An 18,109-nucleotide genomic window follows, 5' to 3' on the forward strand; every position below is an offset into this window, starting at 1 on the left:
CTCTGGCTGTAACTTAACTTCAGCATCAGTGCAACGTTACAGTAGCTAGCAGTAATGCTAGCGCTTTTACTGCATAAAACCCGTTTATTAAGAAAAACTAAAATATATACACTTTGATTCTTTGCATTTTTGGCAAAGACACATAATTATATACTCCAAAAGTCAAAGAATATTCTGATCAAGTGATGTTGCTTCTTTAATTAGAATTTTTAGCCGTTTAGCTCAATTCACCCCTATTCATTTTGGACTCACTAGCGTGCACCCTCTAGCGATTCTCAGTCTTTTTCTGATATAACGGCGGAGATAGGAAAAGGGTGCAAAGCGTTTGAAAACTACATTTCCCATGATGCTAAAGCAGCGTAGCTCGCAGGGGCTTATGGGGAGCTCCGCTGTGCCCTTTCTATCCGCCGCGCTGTGAATGAGAGGTTGGGTTTGGGGGATCACTGCTCTGTGTTTCAGTTCTCTGTAAAACGTCCATTTCTCCACAGACTCCAACAAAATGATGGCAGCTCGGTTCCTCCTCCGCCGCGCGGCTCCAGCGCTGAGGCAGGTGCGCTGCTACGCCGAGGCGGCCTCCGGTGCTCCCCAGATGTCCTTCACTTTCGCCTCGCCGAACGAGGTAGGAGCTCCCGGCCTTCTTCTCTGCAGCACTGACCCGTTTATGAGCGTTTAAGAGACAGAGGCAATGCGTTATAAATTCTCCTGTCATGTTTAAGATGCGTTTATTATTAGCTTTATGTTCTTTAAGGCGTTTGTTAGCGCGTTGCTGCAGGACACTGGTGATTTTTTTTCCTCTAGCTAGCTAGCTACATTAGCTAGCTAAGCTAGCTAGCTTATCTGAGTTAGCTTACAGCTAATGTTGAGCTTTAGTTAGCTAACGCTAACTAGCCTAGCGTACTGAATTCAGAAATTTAGAAACTGCCAGTGGTATTAATAATGGCTGTGTTTCATTTTGAGTATTCGTTTTCTTAGTAGCCACATTTAAAGTTACACTTTTTTTTGGTTGGTTAGGTAGCCTGATATGTTAGCTAGCGAGCTAATGTAGCAAGCTAGCACATAAGCTACTAAGCCTTGACAGTTAGCCTAGCAGTCCACTTCACCTTGAGCTCCAGTTCACCTCTCAATGTTTAGTTACATTAGCTACATTATCATTACACAGAATGAAAACATTGACATTTAAAGTTGTAGTGTCTGTTTTAAATGCTGGTGAAGTTATTAAAACTTGGTTAAGCTGTTTAGAATAGTTATACAAGCTTGGTTTGTTTTAATATTTGCTCAAGTCAGAAAAGTCATACATTGATGTACTTGTGAGATTTGAGTATCTAGTACTGGGCAGCACTAATGTACAACCTCTATATACAGAACGAAATATGCAAAACCAAGTTACATATCATCGCTGTCCAGTGAAAAAAAAACAGGTCAATTTTTAGTTTATTACATAATTTGAACACAGAAATTTGACACTGTGCCAAAATTTCTTGATAAATGGACCAGAAGAAATACTTTAAAATTACCTAAGATAACTTTGTTACATTGACTTTCATTGATAGTTTAGAGTTTTTTTTCTCCTGAAAAGTTGCTGTTTTGGAGACACTTGTCATTGTCATTGGACTGTGACTATACATAGAGTAAAATATGCAGGAAATTATGAATATAAAGTCATAGAAATGTATACACACAATATTCCTTTCAGACCTGAATTATTTTCAGTGATGGAAAGAATGAGGGAATGCTGTTTTCTGTCTGTAGTGCACAGAAAAGAAGGATCTAATATTCTACTGTAAAATCTATATAGCAAATATATCCAATTAACTAAAATATTGAATACTTTTGTTTTTATTTCCATTGTGTTGGAAGCCTGTGTGTAATATTTTATATTTCATATTGACCTTTTTAATTCATAAACCATACCTCAGCAGTAAAAAAAGCACAATTAAAAATTGTTTTAAATCACAGTAAATTACAAAAAAATAGCTGTTACTTTGCCCCAATGCTTAGTACTACTATTTTTTCAGTGCACTGGGCACCTGGGGGCCAAACTACTGTTTCATTGGTTTATGAACTTGTTCATCGGCTGGTTCATGGTCTACTCTGATGGATATCAGCTCTCAAAGTGTTATGAGCAACAAAACATTTTTAAATAAAGAAAATACATGATGTCCATTGTAATGGATGCAGGATCTAAAATAGATATACATATATATTGTCCTTTATTAAGGAACGCTCTACTTTGTGTATATCAGATTGGACAGCTATCTCTAACTAATCTGTTTTTTTTTTGCCTGTAGTAGGGCTGGGCGGTATGGCCCTAAAATAATGATTTGAGGATATTTTTTTATAATGATATTCTTGGCGATATTTTTTTTAATTAGTTTTTAATATACTCTACTGCATCTATTTATTTATTTAGTATGAATAAATTTCATACATTCAGTAGAAACGAAATCTATTAACATTGGTCTAGAAGACTTAAAACAAAGCTTTTGTATAAATTAAATATTAAAAATAAAATAATGTACCAACAAAAATCTTCACAAAAAGTGCATACATATAAATTGCAACCAAACAATTAAAAGTGAGTACAGTAAATAGCCAAACAAATACAACATCGACTGCTTTCAGGAATATTACTTTATCACTCTTTTTAAATTATTTATTTATTTATTTATTTATTTATTTATTTTTTTAATGGTGTCTCGAATTTTGGCAGTATTGTTGCACGATACAATATAGCAAACCCTTATTCCTGGACTTTTTATGGTGCACCAGAACTGGAATCACAAAGCTTTTGTTCTATTGGTGCAGTCTTTCTTCATCAGTCCTACTCTTCTCTCTGCAGGTGTTCTTTAAAGGAGTCAGTGTTAAACAGGTGGATGTCCCCACACTGACTGGTGCTTTCGGTATCCTTCCAGCCCACGTCCCCACACTACAAGTGCTAAGGCCCGGTGTTGTCACCGTTTTCAGTGATGACGGAACTTCAGCAAAGTATTTTGGTAAGATTTTGCACCTTTGGCAGGGATTTTTGTTTTATAAATAACATTTCTAGTAGAAAAAAGGCCCTAAAGGAGCTAATTGTGGTTGGTGAATCTCTGTCAGTCAAATGTGGAGCTCAAAAAGTGGCAACGCTATTCAGAAAAACTTTTTAACTCTTCGGCTAACAGCATAATTGTGCTTTTAAGATGGGTAGATGTGGACGGACTTCAGTGTGCCAGCAGGCGAAACATTTATTTTTATTTTATTTTTTTTACAAGAAACTAAAGTTGCAAAAATTCCAAAACTGGTATTACTATGGTTATGTACTACATACACAGCCGAGTTCACAAACAGACAACTGTATTGCTTAAGTGTAAATTATATTTTATTACAACACATGCATTCCTAGATCCGCAGCATGGGAGATAAGTATATAAAACGGAGAGATTACAATGCTCTAAACACCAGAAACTGTGAGAAGTTGTGGAGCTCCAGCAAGATTTGTGGCTTGTTTCTTCCTTCACGCTGCCAGTAAGGCCGGCACCAGTTTAATGGTGCTCACGGATCCCAAGCTCAGCTTCTCAGGGCCTGCAGAACCTGGAGTTTATACATCCAACGCTAAGTCCACATAAACGTATATTTTGTGATGGATGATTTTGGGACGGTTGACATAAAGCTTTGTGTAAAGTTAGCTTGGAGCCCTGCTTTAACAATGTTTACTTTCAAGTTTGACTTGAGAAAAGTTTATTTCAGTAAAGGGATGGAGATTCAGCTTTCTCTAAAAGGTAACACTTTTTCTAAGGTATTAATCCCTAAAGAGAAATGTACGTTCCAGGAACTTACATGCAGATTCACACACGTACATATAGGTATTAAAAAAAACTTTAGAATGAATCAAATATAAAATCTTATTCTTATGAACTGAATCTTTAAAGTCTGCATATGTATTACAGTAACTAAAATCTAAATGAATGTGGCCCTTTAATATGAAAAAATACACATGCTGTTATTATTTAAACTGTTTATGCTGGCAATTTAGCAGGAAGTTATTTAATTATTAAAATGTGTTTAAAGTAACACTTAAAATTCCAGATTAGTGTGTTGCGAGATGATTTAATAAAATACATCATGCGGTCTTCTGTTTAGTGTTTTAAGATTATCTTTGTCGTATCACAACACTGGGACCATGATGTTCTTGTTTGTTTTTTGCAGTGAGCAGCGGTTCAATTACCGTCAACGCCGACTCTTCAGTGCAGCTGCTCGCTGAGGAGGCTGTTCCTTTGGAAAATCTGGACCTGGCTGTAAGAAGCTGATCAAATTAACATCTTCAACGTTTGAAAGCTGAAACATGTTCTTTCAGTTAATTGTGGAAGTGTTCCCAACCAAGTGTGTTGATATTTGCTTACAGTAGTGGAAATTTAGCTGTTCAATTTGTCTTTGAGGGAGGACCTTGCAGAATCTGATATTGAAGTTTTCTCCAAACTACTCAGCAGTTTGTATTTGAAGTTCTAAGAATGTTCTCACACATACGCTTAGTACAGTTAAGCTGGGCTCTGGTTTAACACACTTGGTGCCAATCAATTGGACTGGTTTTAATGCAGTAAACAAATTTAGAAGCCGTGATTTCTGTTTGGTTTCAGGCAAACACTGGAGTGCTTTGTTTTGGGTGAGAATGCGATTTGACCTTGATCTGACCCAACTATCAGATGTGCTGTTCAGATTTAAACTAAACTGCATTGTACAGGTGTAGTTTAACCTGATATATTGCCCAGGTCATTCCTACAGCTATGAACAAATGCCATCTCTGCAGTTTTTTAGAGTAAATCTGTACAGAATATGCCCTTCCTGTATTTAATGTTTTTCTCCGCCCCAGACAGTTCTCACCAACGCAGAGACCATTTTTACATGGTTTGTGAGACACATTTTGGTGCACTCTCTTTGTAAAAATAAAAAAAATACATAAATCAAAGTACTCACACTATATACAGTGCGAGTGTATGTTGCTTCAGCATAGATCTGTTAAAGGAACATCTAATGTCTAAGGCTTAGCGTGGTCCAGCCGACTAAGGCGCTGCCACTATGATAGGGAGATCGCTGGTTCGAATCCTGTTCATGTAGCTTGCCATCAGATGCCGGAGATGCAGATGTGTTTGTAGAACATGTTAACCTGGTAACCAGAGATTACCACAAGATAAAGGACTTTGAAGATTGTTTTATTCTGTATATGTGAAGCACTTAGCATTAAATTGCCTTACTGTTTTTAGTACAGCTTAAATCAAACATTCCACTTGTGATTTATTCTTACTTCTTTTTTAAATCACTTACACTGATACAGCTTATTATTTAATTATTTTTAGAGATATATCGTGTTGCACTATTTCAGCCAAAGCATTTAATAAATTTATAGTTATTTAGATCATATATATATATATTGCTTTTCCAAACCTGGAAAGTGTGCACCCAAATGTTAAACATCAAGTTCTGCTGCATCTGTAACTCAACAATGATTCAACAATAGTGAGTTGTGATGCATTAAGTCTAATGTATCAGTGGGCAGTGAACATTCAAATGTTGACCACCCTAAACCCAACTGAGATGGTGATTTGGGATGAGCTAAGTGTACAGAGTGAAGGAAAAGCAGCAACTATTGTTCAGCAAGAGTGTATGGATACTTAAAATAATCTAAAGTAAAAAAAAACAATGTTGTGCTTTGTTTAACTGTCTATTTTTTTAACAAAATAAGTTTGCATGTGTTCCTCTGTAGCTTTAATGTCTTCAATACTAAATTTACAATGTGAAAATCATAACGAAAGAAAACTAATTTAAAAAAGCTAGGTATTTGGCAACCAAATAAAGTAGCAGTCAAAAGTTTTTTAATGTGCTGAGAGATTAGAAGACCAGTAGGTTCTGAGGATGGACCGAGGCTGGATATACTCTTTAACACATCTAAATAGATGTGAACTTATTCTGTCCCTCACTTAATTGCCTCTGCTGCAGTAAATGTCAGCTATTCAATAACACGAGTGGAAACATACTTATTTCTTGAACCTCTTTATGCCTTTGGAGCAGTTTTTCCTCACCAGAGTGCAAAGCACTGTCAGGTTGACTCTACAGAAATGGATGAGTCTTTATTCTTCCCAGTGATAGCAGGGCTCGGGGGCCTGCGCGGTTAATAAGGAAGGAAAGGTCAGTCCCTGTTGAAGTGGAGCAGATGTGTCAAATCCCCGCTGGGAGACCTTTAACTCCCAGCAATGTTTGGCCTTTACAGCTGTGTAATCGCCACCATAACAAATGTCTCTCACAGGAAAGAGGCCATGTTAATGTGCTCTAGTATCGAAGAGGTGTCGTCACCCCCACACAAGCACTACTGTTTTTCAGCATTACATGTTTGACCTGCAGTCAAAGCGTATTATGTAAAAGAGCGGTTGTGTCCACTTTTCTTTAAATAATGTGCCAGATGTTTATGTATTTAAGTGAAAAATGCAGACAGTGTGGAAAGGTTAAGTTTTTATCTTGGCTTTGAGTTTAAACATCAATAAACAGCAACCAAACATCTGTTTTATTAGTTTTGTATGATCTGATTTATCCTGCAGACGGCTAAAGCTAACCTGGAGAAAGCCCAGTCAGAGATGGGCAGTGCTTCAGATGAGGCGTCCCGGGCGGAGGTCCAGATCAGCATAGAAGCCAACGAGGCAATCGTCAAGGCTCTGGAATAAAGCTGTCGCTTCTTTAGTGGTATGTGTTCATTGTGTTCTAGTGTATTTTCCAGGTACAGCTGAGGCGTGTCTGGTGTCCAAATTTTGCTTCAGTTGTGCACTGTGTGCGTGTCTCCGAGGCTTTTAGGCATTAGTCAGCTGAATCATTTCTAGAAGTTCATGCCCACACACTTCTCTCCGACCACATCCAGGTCTTTATTAAGGTGGTTTAGACCTGACCATGTGGTTTGCAGCACCCTGTGGGCTTCCTGTAAGCTTTTAACACTATTTATTTTTGGACACAGTGATGTTTTTTTTTTCCTTTCTGTCCACAATAAGGCAGTGTGTTCTAAAATGGAATTTCTCAACCCTGGCCCTGAACATGCACTGCCCTTTTTCAGTGGTTTCCTTGCTCCCAACATTCCTGATAAAGCTCATTTACAGCGCATTATTGCATTAAAGTGGGTGGGTGGGCAGGGCAGGGCCACGGGCCTTGAGGACCAGGGATGAGAAACACTGTTCTAAACCATAGAACCACCTTAAAACAATAAAATGGGGGCATGGTTTAAGTGGTTTGAGTGATTTGAGAGAAGTGTCTGGGCATGGACATTAGCATATGCTGAACTAAAAATGAGCACAGTTCACTTTGAAATCCAAAGGTGTGTTAGCGGATGGACTTTATTTATTTATTTAGTTAGTGGACTTATATATATATATATATATATATATATATATATATATAACAGCTGTTGTAACCAGGCTTTTTGTTTTCCCACAGATTTCATTTGGCACATCTGTTTGTCTCCAGGTCTGAAGCTGTTTTGTGGGGAAAAAAGTCTCCATTACTCAGTCCCCATCAGTGAAGTCAGTAACCGAAGTCATATGGATTGCTTTGTACAGTTGATGATTATACCAATAAATTTATTTGGAATTAATCATTGTGGTTGTTTTTTGTTTTTTATCTGCATTATATATTATTGCAATAATAAACAGCAATTTTCATCAGAACTCTATGATCCAACAATTAACTATTTTAATTATCTTAAAACATCAGATGGTGGCTGTGTTCTGGAACCTAGGCTTGCATTTCTTGGACATGGAATCAAAAGTAAAGGCCCGTTTGAATACAGCCGATATGCAAGCTACACTTTTACATTTTGTATCATTTTACATCCTATATCACCTACATTTCAAAATGAAGGGGGTGGGAGAGCGAACATCACAAAAATGATGGAATCTAAGCTTTTGGAGCAAAGTTTGTTTTAAAATTGTTTTTTTTTCATGTATTATTCATGAGGCACAATGCAGTGGGCTTTAGTTCCCTCAATTTTTGTGCCTCAAATGTTGTCAATGAAACTATCATTTGATGCCAATGCTAAAATGAAACATTGTGCAGCATTAGTTAATTTGGGCTTTTCTTGATCTTTAAATTTCTGTGTGCTTCTCCAATCAGCTGGTGTATTAACTGATGCAGTACCAAATAGTGCCAAAAGAGGGCAGTACTCTTCTATAAAAATGTAGTCCAGTAGGCCTACTTCCGTGTTTCTCAACCCAGGTCCTGCAGTCCCCCAGCCCTGCACTTTTTCCTAGCTGCAATGTTTTCCCTTCTTCCAACACAGGAAAAGCACACAGGGCGTCTTTTACACTATTTTCAGACTGCCAGCTCAAATCTTATTTTGGCTAACCTAGATTTTATTCAGATTGATTTGTTAGTGTGGACAGCCAGAAACAACATGAGGGCTTAATCCCATTTTTACTTTGTACCCCTACCCCTTGTTTTTGAGTATAACCCTTTCCATTGGAACACAGTTACAAGGGAAGGGGTAAAATCCTCTAAAGAATTGGGACGCCTCTTTAAGAACCTGAAGGTGATGATGCTGGTCTGATCGCAGTGTAGCGCTACAGTTCAGTAACCTAGCTGCTGCTGGTTAAGTAGTTTAGGAACTTTAGGAAAACATATGTCTTCCGAAATGTAGCAGGCAGTGCAGCAAATAATATAATATAAAATGTATTGTCCATTCCTTAATTTCTCTTTAACTGGGAGCTGATTTTAGCTTTTAATTGCGCTTTTATTTTATTAGTTTGTTGTACCTTAAATTATGCAGATTTGTGCTGTTTATTACATCATTTAAGGTGTGAATGCAGAGTTAGCTAGCTAGCAACAGATATGTGCTATGAGCTTTTTTTTAAGCTGGTTTGGAAGAAAATGGCCATAAAACATTAAAACTACATGGTCAGTTATGATAATTTGTCATAATGTGTCTTTGAAAAATCTCTATTTAAAGGGCCATATCCCCCTCCTTCTCCAGTCTAAGAAGATTCTGAACACCCTTCCAGCGCATTCTCTTTGATTTGTTCGACCAAAAGGGTTTAGATTTATGTTACTTTATCATGTCATAATTAATTTTGCGCCCTAAAGTAATTTATTTGCTTTGTTGCCATGTCTGTTGCACTTTGTCGCCACTTTGTCCTTTTAATAGGAAATGACTGGGTGCTTGTTGCTCTGTCGGCTGCTAGTGTAAATGCAGGGTAGTAGATTAACTACTAACACCAGCTTTGTTACCACAACAACCCACGCACATACGTTTGTGATGTCTGTACTCACAAATAAGTGTGTACAGTCAGTTCAACAAATCCGATTTGCCTGCACTCTGAACACAGCCCTAGACACCATGTTTTTCTTTCTCCCAAAAATGTGTAAGGAAGGACGCTAAACCCTTATGTTTTGTTTTGTAGATGTCTTGTTTTACTACCACAGTGCTATAATTCCATCTTTTACTGAAGCACCACCAGTTCCTCCAGAGGCTTGAGTCTTCTTTGCCTTTGCCTCGCATTTACAGTGACCTCAGACTGCCATGGCAGTGCCAGCAGGTTCTGCCCGTGACAGCAGGACTTCGTGTTAAGTAGGTCCAGGATTTTCTTAAGTACATGTTAACTCTCCAGGGCCGTGATCATGTGCTGACTGGAGCTTCAGAACACAAAACCACAAGATCTTTTTTACGAGCATTTGGAGGACTGTCATGGTGGCGTGCTGCAGCTTGCTCTTGTTCCTCACATGCAGATCACAAAGAGCCAACAAGCTCTCATCACAGATCCTAATACACTGTAACTAAAACTCCCAGCACTTAATTCTTACACAGTTTAATCTGTCCTTAATAAGCAGTTTCAGGTACTCTTCAGGTACTACCTTGTGATTAAAGTTTAATATGTTTAAATATAGCATTAAAGTAATATTAAGTTCTCTTTTGCAGATGGGGATCTGTAGGAGATTGCGTTCCACCACAATACAAATACAAATGAAGGCAAAGGTGTCGGATTGCGGGATCGCCTAAATGACGGGTGGCAATTTGTTGAATTAACCAACCTGCTTCTTTCAGTCCATTGATGTACTCCCACTTAATGGCTTAAAAGTGTGTTGTAGAGGCATGTCTAGCAGTCAAAGATCTCTCACCAAGAGGTACACTACACAAAAGTAACCTTTAAAAGCTTTTAATAGGGCTGAAGGAGAAGCATTTTTATGGCCTTTTATGCCAAGAGTCTGATCAGACTAATTAGGGTGAGTATATACTGTATAAATAAAATGTGATGCAGAAAGATAAATTTAAGCAAATTTAAAGATTGTCTACCAAATTTAACCTTTAAAGTGTCTCTGACAAACAATTGCGTCATTTAAACTTCTGCCTCTACGTTTTAATTGCTTGTGCTGTAAGTTTGGATGAGTTGGGTGTCAGGAATCATGTACTTCTATAAGCTGTTTAGATGGCTCCCTTATTGTGATGTCACAATTAAAAAACCTGCATGGAACCACCCTGGCACCACACCCACTACAGCCACACCCACCCTGCTATTTTGTTCTGTTGATTAAGAACCTCACCAGACACTACAGAGCAGGAAGTGCCAGCAGACTTCGTCTGAGGGATGGATCTGTAGCAAATCATTGTGGGTCGATGGAAGGTCAGCAGATGAGGGAAATGTAAAGTCAGAAATGACAAATAAAAACTGACATTTACTATAGATGAATAAAATAAACACGTAAAAAAGGAAAAATTGATACATAAAACATAAGGAATTTTTATCTTATGAAGAAAAAAATAATTAGATCAATAAAATAATACAACTATTTAAAATGAATAAAAAATAATTTATATAAAATAAAAACAAACAAAAAAAAAAAGAATAATATCAGTTTCAGTTTCAGTTTCAAATCAGTAAAACAGCTCACCAAAACCTCAATCTGTCCAAATATTGGACAATAATTGATTAACTTTACAGGCCCTCACTCATTTTCATTTATTTAACTAAACTGAGTTTTATATTCTTATATTATTATATTATTATATTCAGCCTCGCGCTGAATTCAGCTCCGCGCTGCCGGAGAGAGCGCCCGCGCGCACGCCAGAGAGAGAGAGAGACAGAGAGAGCGCAGCGCAGCGCGGCGAATTTTACTTACCCTAGACTATATATAGTATTAAAATTAAACCCCTTAAAATCAAGAGGGCTTCGCGACCCATCGTGGATCTTTGGCGACCCATAGGTTGGGAACCACTGCTTTAGGGTCATCCTGGTGAAAATAAGGTTCTACGTAGACTCCAGTAGTTCCAATAGTGGAGCCTTTTTTTTGGTGATACACAGAATTATAGAAAACATTTGCTTCTTTATACACTGAAATGTCAAAAGTAGCTGGATGGGACTGGACATTTACCATGTCGCATGGAAGCTAATGCACATTGCACTGACCTGCAATATGTGTCTGGGGTCTCCTGCACTGAAAGTACCAAATGGAATGTACCATCCATCTGGAATTGAGAAAAAACCCATATGCTTCAAGTGTGAACGGTAATCTATTATAATACACAGATTACTTGCAGTTTTAACATTGTTCTCAAAGTTTAGCTGGTATTACAGTGGGTCTTCATCAGTAAGGTTGGGGGCATGTGGTCCTCTGCTAGAGGCCTAGACTTGCCAGTGCACTGGATTCCGCCCTTGGGTCTCATGTATTCCCTCGGGCGCCTAACAATAAAGTCGGTGGCGGTTCTACATTCCTCAGAGCAAAGTGTCACATTCCAGCTGTGTGAGTTGGTAGATCAGTGGGATAGTGGTGAGTGGGTGAACTGTGGGCATGCGGCTCAATGCCAGAGTCCCACCCACTCATCATTCGCCACATCAGTCTGAGTCACATGACCACAGACCAGATTCTCATGTTCTGTAAACTGTTGAATCAGATCTAAAGCCTGATGACAGGTATACTGTAGGCCTGTCATAATACATGTATCATGCAATAATACATTACTGTTACATTATATAATTTTTTTCCTACATTGTAAATGAATACCGAAGTCATCCAGACTATGAAGGAACAAATAAGGAATCATGTAGTAACTTAAAAGTGATAAACAAATCAAAATACTCTGTGAAGGAAGCATTCAGGCACTCTTATCTGGGAGGCTGTTACCTTGCAGATTTTTAGGCTGGTAAATCTGATAAACTTATCCTGTGCAACAGAGGTAACTCTTAGTGTTTCTTTCCTTGGGCAGTCCTGATGAGAGCCAGTTTCATCATAACATTTTGATGGTCTTTGCCACTGCACTTGAGGATACTTGAGACTTGAGACTCACCTTCATTTCTTAAAGTACCTTTTTTTTCTTTACTGATTAAGTCATTCTTGCCATAATATGGATTAGGACATTACTCAAATGGGGTTATTCACTGTATGCCAACTGATGCTCTCAAACACATGAAGAGGGCAATAAATTAAAATAATTAACTCTTGACAAGTTTATCACAGCTGTTAACTGAAAGCCATTTTAGGTGTCCCTACCTCTTAAAGCTTAAAGAGTAAATACCAAGATGTGCAAGGCTGTTATGTAAGCAAGAGGTATAAAATATAAAACATATTCTGTTTTTTTTTTTTTTTAACAAATGCTGTAACTATACGTTGCAGTGATGCAGAGGCAGCAACTGTAATACATCTGATTTTTCGATATGGCTGGGTATTGTTTTAAAATTTCCAATACCAGTAATTATTCTCACACAACAGGTTTATTTATTTTCTTTATTAATTTATGCATGTTTCATGCTAAGTATCAAAAACAGGCACAGAATTTTTTTTAGACCTTTCATAGACATTTAGAAGTACAATTTAGCCTTTTCAAATGCATTGGTCTTCATGTATACCATCGTGCCTCTACCACAGATAGCACTCGCCGTTCACAGACGAGAACCCCGCCTCCAAAAGAGGGCAGGCGAGAGGACAGAACAGCATGACGGGATAAAACACTGCTGATGTTCACTCTTATGTAATCACACACAATACACACGAATAAGCACAATTGACAACACAGAGGTCAGCAAAGGCCATCAAGGTCACGTCCATCTATTAAAAACTTAAATTACCATAACAGTTTTAATGGTGGAAGCTTTTCTGACTGGTCTTTAGGCAAAACATGTGCTAATGCTGAATTATGGAAGGCGCCATCAAACTGTAATGCAGTAATCAAGCTTAATAGAGTTAATGTACTTAACGGAGATAATAAAGAGATCACGGCAGGCCTGAACGATTCTCAGGGCTAAGGCTGGCTGAAGGGTCAGGGCCTGCAGATGCCCGTCCCTCTGCAGCATGCCTTTGTGTTTATGAGGGAGGCTGAATTTTCCAGGCTGACTTACGCACTCCCTCTTTCCTCCCCTCCAGCACCGAGCGCCACGTGAGCTGTCCATCTGGAGGATGGCACTGATTTTCCCTAGAGCGCTGCTCTCTTTTTTTTCCTGCTTGCATTTTTTCCTCTGGATCTAACCAAGCTTTTTCAGCCCCTGCAGCATGGGGAGCGGCGGCTCGGCTGGGAGCAGCTGTACTCCGGCGTGGAAAAGTCAATTAAAGGAACTCGTTTACTACGTAATTCTGCACACTTGTGTTCTCAAAATAGCACCAGGTTGAGCGTCCTTCTCTGGTTCTTTTTTAAGAACTACAGTATATGTACGGTAGAGTCTATACCCATATAGGCTACTCGTTAGTTTGCAACGTTATTTCATAACACTACTATATGCACACTGGAAAATTGGAAATTTGGGGGGAAAAAACGTTACATTTAAAGTTTAAAAGTTAAACCTTTAAAAATGGTATTTCTAAATGCACTCCTTTACATATTATACCTCTTTTTACAAAGAATGAACCGTTTAAGGGCTCTGACACTTTAATGCAAATATGCTCTTTTATCATAACCAGGGTGGTTCTCAAAGAGCACAGTGTCATAAGAAAACACATCAATTCTTTACCAAGAACCTTTACCAAGGTTCTTTATGGAGCCAAAATGGTTCTTCTAAGGCAGGGGTGCACAACTCCAGGTTAAGTCTGGACGTTAAGCCTACTTGAACACACTTGATTAAACTCCTCAGTTAATTACCAGAAAGAGAAGGTGAGGTGAGGTTGAATAAGGTGACTACCAAAGTGGAGTTGCTGGAGTCTGTATCCCCAGGCCTGTTCTAAGGCATCACTCAAAGAACCCTTTGCAACTTGGGAGCACCCACATCTGTGTAAGATGTGAGGTGATTTCTTGTGAGGTAGTTTGAAGACTGGCCAGTAGGCTCACTGCAAGATGACGTGAATGATCAGAGTTTGAGTGAGGCCTGACAGTGGGTGCCAGATGGAAGGGACATTCAATTTTTGAAGTTTCAAAGTAGCAGACCAAACCAGAAGAGGCAGAAAACTTTGGCAGAAACTAGAGCCAGTCTGAATGCGGGAGAGCCCATAGACATATCCCAGAGGTCAGTGCGTGATTCCTTAGCTTCAATGGGACATGACAAAGAATGTCAGAGTATTAATTTTTTTTTTTTGCAGTGTATTTTGAGCCACCCAAACTCAACAGCTTTATAATGTTATTGGCTGTTTTAAAGGACATTTAAAGTAGGAAAGGTAGTAATAGTTTTCCTGTGAGTCAGTGTCTCTGTCTCTGTATCTTGCTGTTAACCTCGGACTACAAGCCGAGAGCTGCAATGCTTTCCTAATCACAATTCTCTGCGCACTAAAGCTCTTGGAAAATATGCCATCAGGCTAGTTTCCATTCTGGAACACCCTTAGCTCCTTTTACACGCTTGTATTGGTCCCGGACAAGACCGGGATTCCACTACGTGTCTCACTGCCTGCAGGAATGAGAATGAGTGCCACCTTCCAGTGGATATGGCACACTAGCGTCAGGCTCAGCCCGGGCTGCTGATCCCACTCTGCTGGCTGGTTGGCATCAGGTTAATGCAGATCTGTGCGGGAGGGCTGCAGGAATGAGACAGGGTGACCTGCTGCTGACATTTGTGTGGAGCTCCGTGACGGCAGAGCAAGATGACGTTGGCTGTCCAACATGTGAACTGATAGCCGAGTTATTTTCTCTGTAGTGAAGGGTGCACCCTCAAGCCTCAGGTCACCCAAAGGACAATAGGCTGATTTATATGCACACCACCCTGACGGCTTGTCCTTCTCGAATTTAGGCTGTGACTACCCCACAGGGGAACGCCACAGAAGCATCTCAGCGCTCCCACAGATTGTGCCAAAAGCCTTAAAGACTTCCTGCGCTGATGGACTGGAGCTATTCTTTGCTGATGGATGTACAGGTTTGCTGAGTGTCAGATTGAGGACCACTTAAAGTTTAAACAGAGCACTCACTGCTTCATGCTCCACCCACCTGTTCCCTCTTTCCTAGGAACTGCTGAGGTTAAAAGCACTTCACAGAAAATTGGTAAGATTGGTTGGAGTAGGTCATGGAAACTAAGCAGGTTGTAAACAACATATTTGTCACCGTGCTGTTGCTGGCTGTGTCGGCCTCATTCCTGCATGCTAACTTGCGAAACAGAGGATGCTAACTAAATGCAAAATGGAGAAGTGTGCACTTTCACACCTGCTCCCGGCCTCATTCAACATTGCTTCCTCAGTGCTGGCATGGCAGTGACTGGGTTTATAAATTATTGCCACTGAGGCATCAGCACACCAGCTACCAGGCTCATCCAACATGGCTATTGTAGACAACATGGGAATCAACCTGGATAGATAATAGGCAGGTCCCTCAGTCATTTAGCCCTCTCACTGAACAGTTCTGTGGTTTGTAAGCGTTCCGTGCCGAACCTTGTCCATGTGGCTGGCAGGAAGACAGACCGGACATAGGACAGAACCAGTCCATCACAGGGTACAACATGCAACCATTCACTTTCAGGAGGCAATTAAACCTATGGGGACACAGGGAGAACACACTGCTCACTTCTTACAACTCCCCACAGTGTCCAGATAGGGGATCGAGTGTGTCACCCTTTCTTTAACACATTTACTGTACATAGATTTACAACTAGAAAAATAAATTTCCTAAGGTAGCAGTCGATTGAGTCTTGCTAATTAGGTATTTGCGGTACTTGTTCTCCATCTTATGCCAGGTTCATGCTACAAGACTTTCAAAGCCATCAGATCGCTGTCCTCTTCACACTACAAAGCTTCAGCGACACAGATTGCAAAGTCTTTCACCAAAAGGAATCTGCGACAAGTCAGTCTGCATTCCAAAATCATGTTGTTTCTTGAAACACATGTGAACTGAACTGATGTAAAGTCATGCGTGAGACACGAATAATGCCGGTTGCGTGTGCGCTGATTATCAGGTAGAAACTCAGAAAAATTAAAAGAATATGGATATTAAAATGAATGAATACATGCATGTATAACTCCACCCATGGCTTTCTCTTCACCTGTCTCGTTTGGTCTCATTGGCTGTAGCTAGACACTGCACTAATTTCCAGTCACCACCCTTAGTAGAGTCGTCGACAGGTTCAGATATCGAACCTGCTAGATATTTGTCTGGGGCTCGCGAGGCTTCAGTGCTCACTCTTCGAGCTTTTGAAACGCGTCTTTCCACAGTTCACACATAGCGAGGGTGACATCAAGGGTTGGTGAAAGCTGACTTGCCTCAGGACTGTGGCACCTGTTAATGATCTCCAAAATCTGTGATTTGAAATTCGCAGCTGAAATAATGTGTTTATTGGAATTTCTGACTATTTTCTGAAGCGCATTTTGAGGTCAGACACTGTGGTGTTGGGCGGGAAAGCCTGGCTCGCAGTCTCCACTATAATTCATCCCAAAGGTGATTGAGGTCAGATTGAGGTCAGGTGCAGGCCAGTTAAATTCCTCAGCAAACTCACTTATCACTTGTATTTTTGGACTTGAACTTTTTACTTCGTGCGCATTATTTTGTAACAGAAAATCTCATTCAGAACATTCAAAATCTCTTGGTATGCTGAAGCATTAAGAATTCCTTTCACTGGAATTTAGGGTTCGAGCCAAACTTCTGAAGAACAACTCCACACCATAATCCCCCCTCCACCAAACTTTATACTTGGCCCAATGCAGTCAGAAAAGTACTTCTCTTCCAGACAGAGAAGCGTGGATCGTCACTCCGGAGAGCATGTCTCTGCTGCTTCCAGCGATTTATTATTATGCAATTGGCTGTTAGGATTAGAAGCAGCTGCTTGGCTATGGATGCACATGGATGATTAAAAATGCAGGTATTTAGAAAAAAACATTTAGTTACAAGTTAGTTAGTGCTAATAATGTAAAGCTTTGCCAACCAAGCAACAAGTCCAAAACCACGCCCTTGTGAAGTTGTGAAGAGGAGAACGCTGAGGCTGTAAAAAGTGTTTGTATGATGTCAAACAACAAAACAGTGTTCAGTGGGAACACTCCCTGAATGCAGCTCCAGATTACTGATATGACGTGTATTTTGGAAAACAGACCTTCAGGACTGACCCCAAACAGATTCCACTCTGGGAACTCCAGATAATAGGTATGGTGGGACAGTGTGCAGAAGGTCAACAGAAGCTACGTCGTCAACTGCGTCAGACATGGAGATGTTTATATATATATATATATATATATATATATATATATATATATATATATATATATATGCCAACACGTCTTCCTAATAAAAGGCTCTAGAGTAATTCCTGTAATAAACCCACTGAGCTATCACGATGAGAGGAAAGCAAACTGGAAGGAGCTGGGTAATGGTAATGTTAGCTCCACATTATAAACATGTCTTTTCATAAGTTAGCACCAGATAGGTCAACAAGTGTGTAAAAATAGGCACATCACGCTAATTAACGCTGACCTGTTGCTGCCTGTGTCGAATAACATGAACAGTAATGATATACTGACAGAACTAAACATAGACTGCTGATGCTGAACACGGCCAAGAGAGGGTATGTAAGTGAAAGGGCTGATGGCTGTACTTAAGTACTTGTACTTTATTACTGTGAAGTGTTATTGAGGATTATATTAAGTGCTTAGTAGAAATCCCATAATTCTCAGAAGTTTATTGGGGTGAGTAAAGCGCTTCTGTTTATTTATAGTAAGCTTAGATTTCCAGATTTTCACTAAGGCTAGCCACGGTTAGTGGCTAATGCCACCCAACAGCGCTACA

The 18,109-nt window shown here is 39.6% G+C and overlaps 1 protein-coding gene across 2 annotated transcripts; it reads left to right on the forward strand.

The window, feature by feature from the left end:
- The first annotated feature begins 341 nt into the window (after positions 1-341).
- On the forward strand, positions 342-7,603 carry atp5f1d (ATP synthase F1 subunit delta). 2 transcript variants are annotated; one of them, XM_007252618.2, is made up of 5 exons: positions 342-619; positions 2,840-2,993; positions 4,186-4,274; positions 6,567-6,708; positions 7,447-7,603. In XM_007252618.2, exons 1-4 carry the CDS (start codon positions 500-502, stop codon positions 6,687-6,689), a joined length of 486 nt encoding a protein of 161 aa, XP_007252680.1. In that variant the 5' UTR covers positions 342-499; the 3' UTR covers positions 6,690-6,708; positions 7,447-7,603. The 2 variants fall into 2 exon arrangements, with proteins under 2 accessions (XP_007252680.1, XP_007252681.1); XM_007252619.3 differs by having other exon boundaries at positions 372-619; positions 7,477-7,603.
- Positions 7,604-18,109: the final 10,506 nt, after the last annotated feature.

This window comes from Astyanax mexicanus, chromosome 16 (assembly GCF_023375975.1).
Source record: "Astyanax mexicanus isolate ESR-SI-001 chromosome 16, AstMex3_surface, whole genome shotgun sequence".
Classification (NCBI taxonomy): domain Eukaryota; kingdom Metazoa; phylum Chordata; class Actinopteri; order Characiformes; family Acestrorhamphidae; genus Astyanax; species Astyanax mexicanus.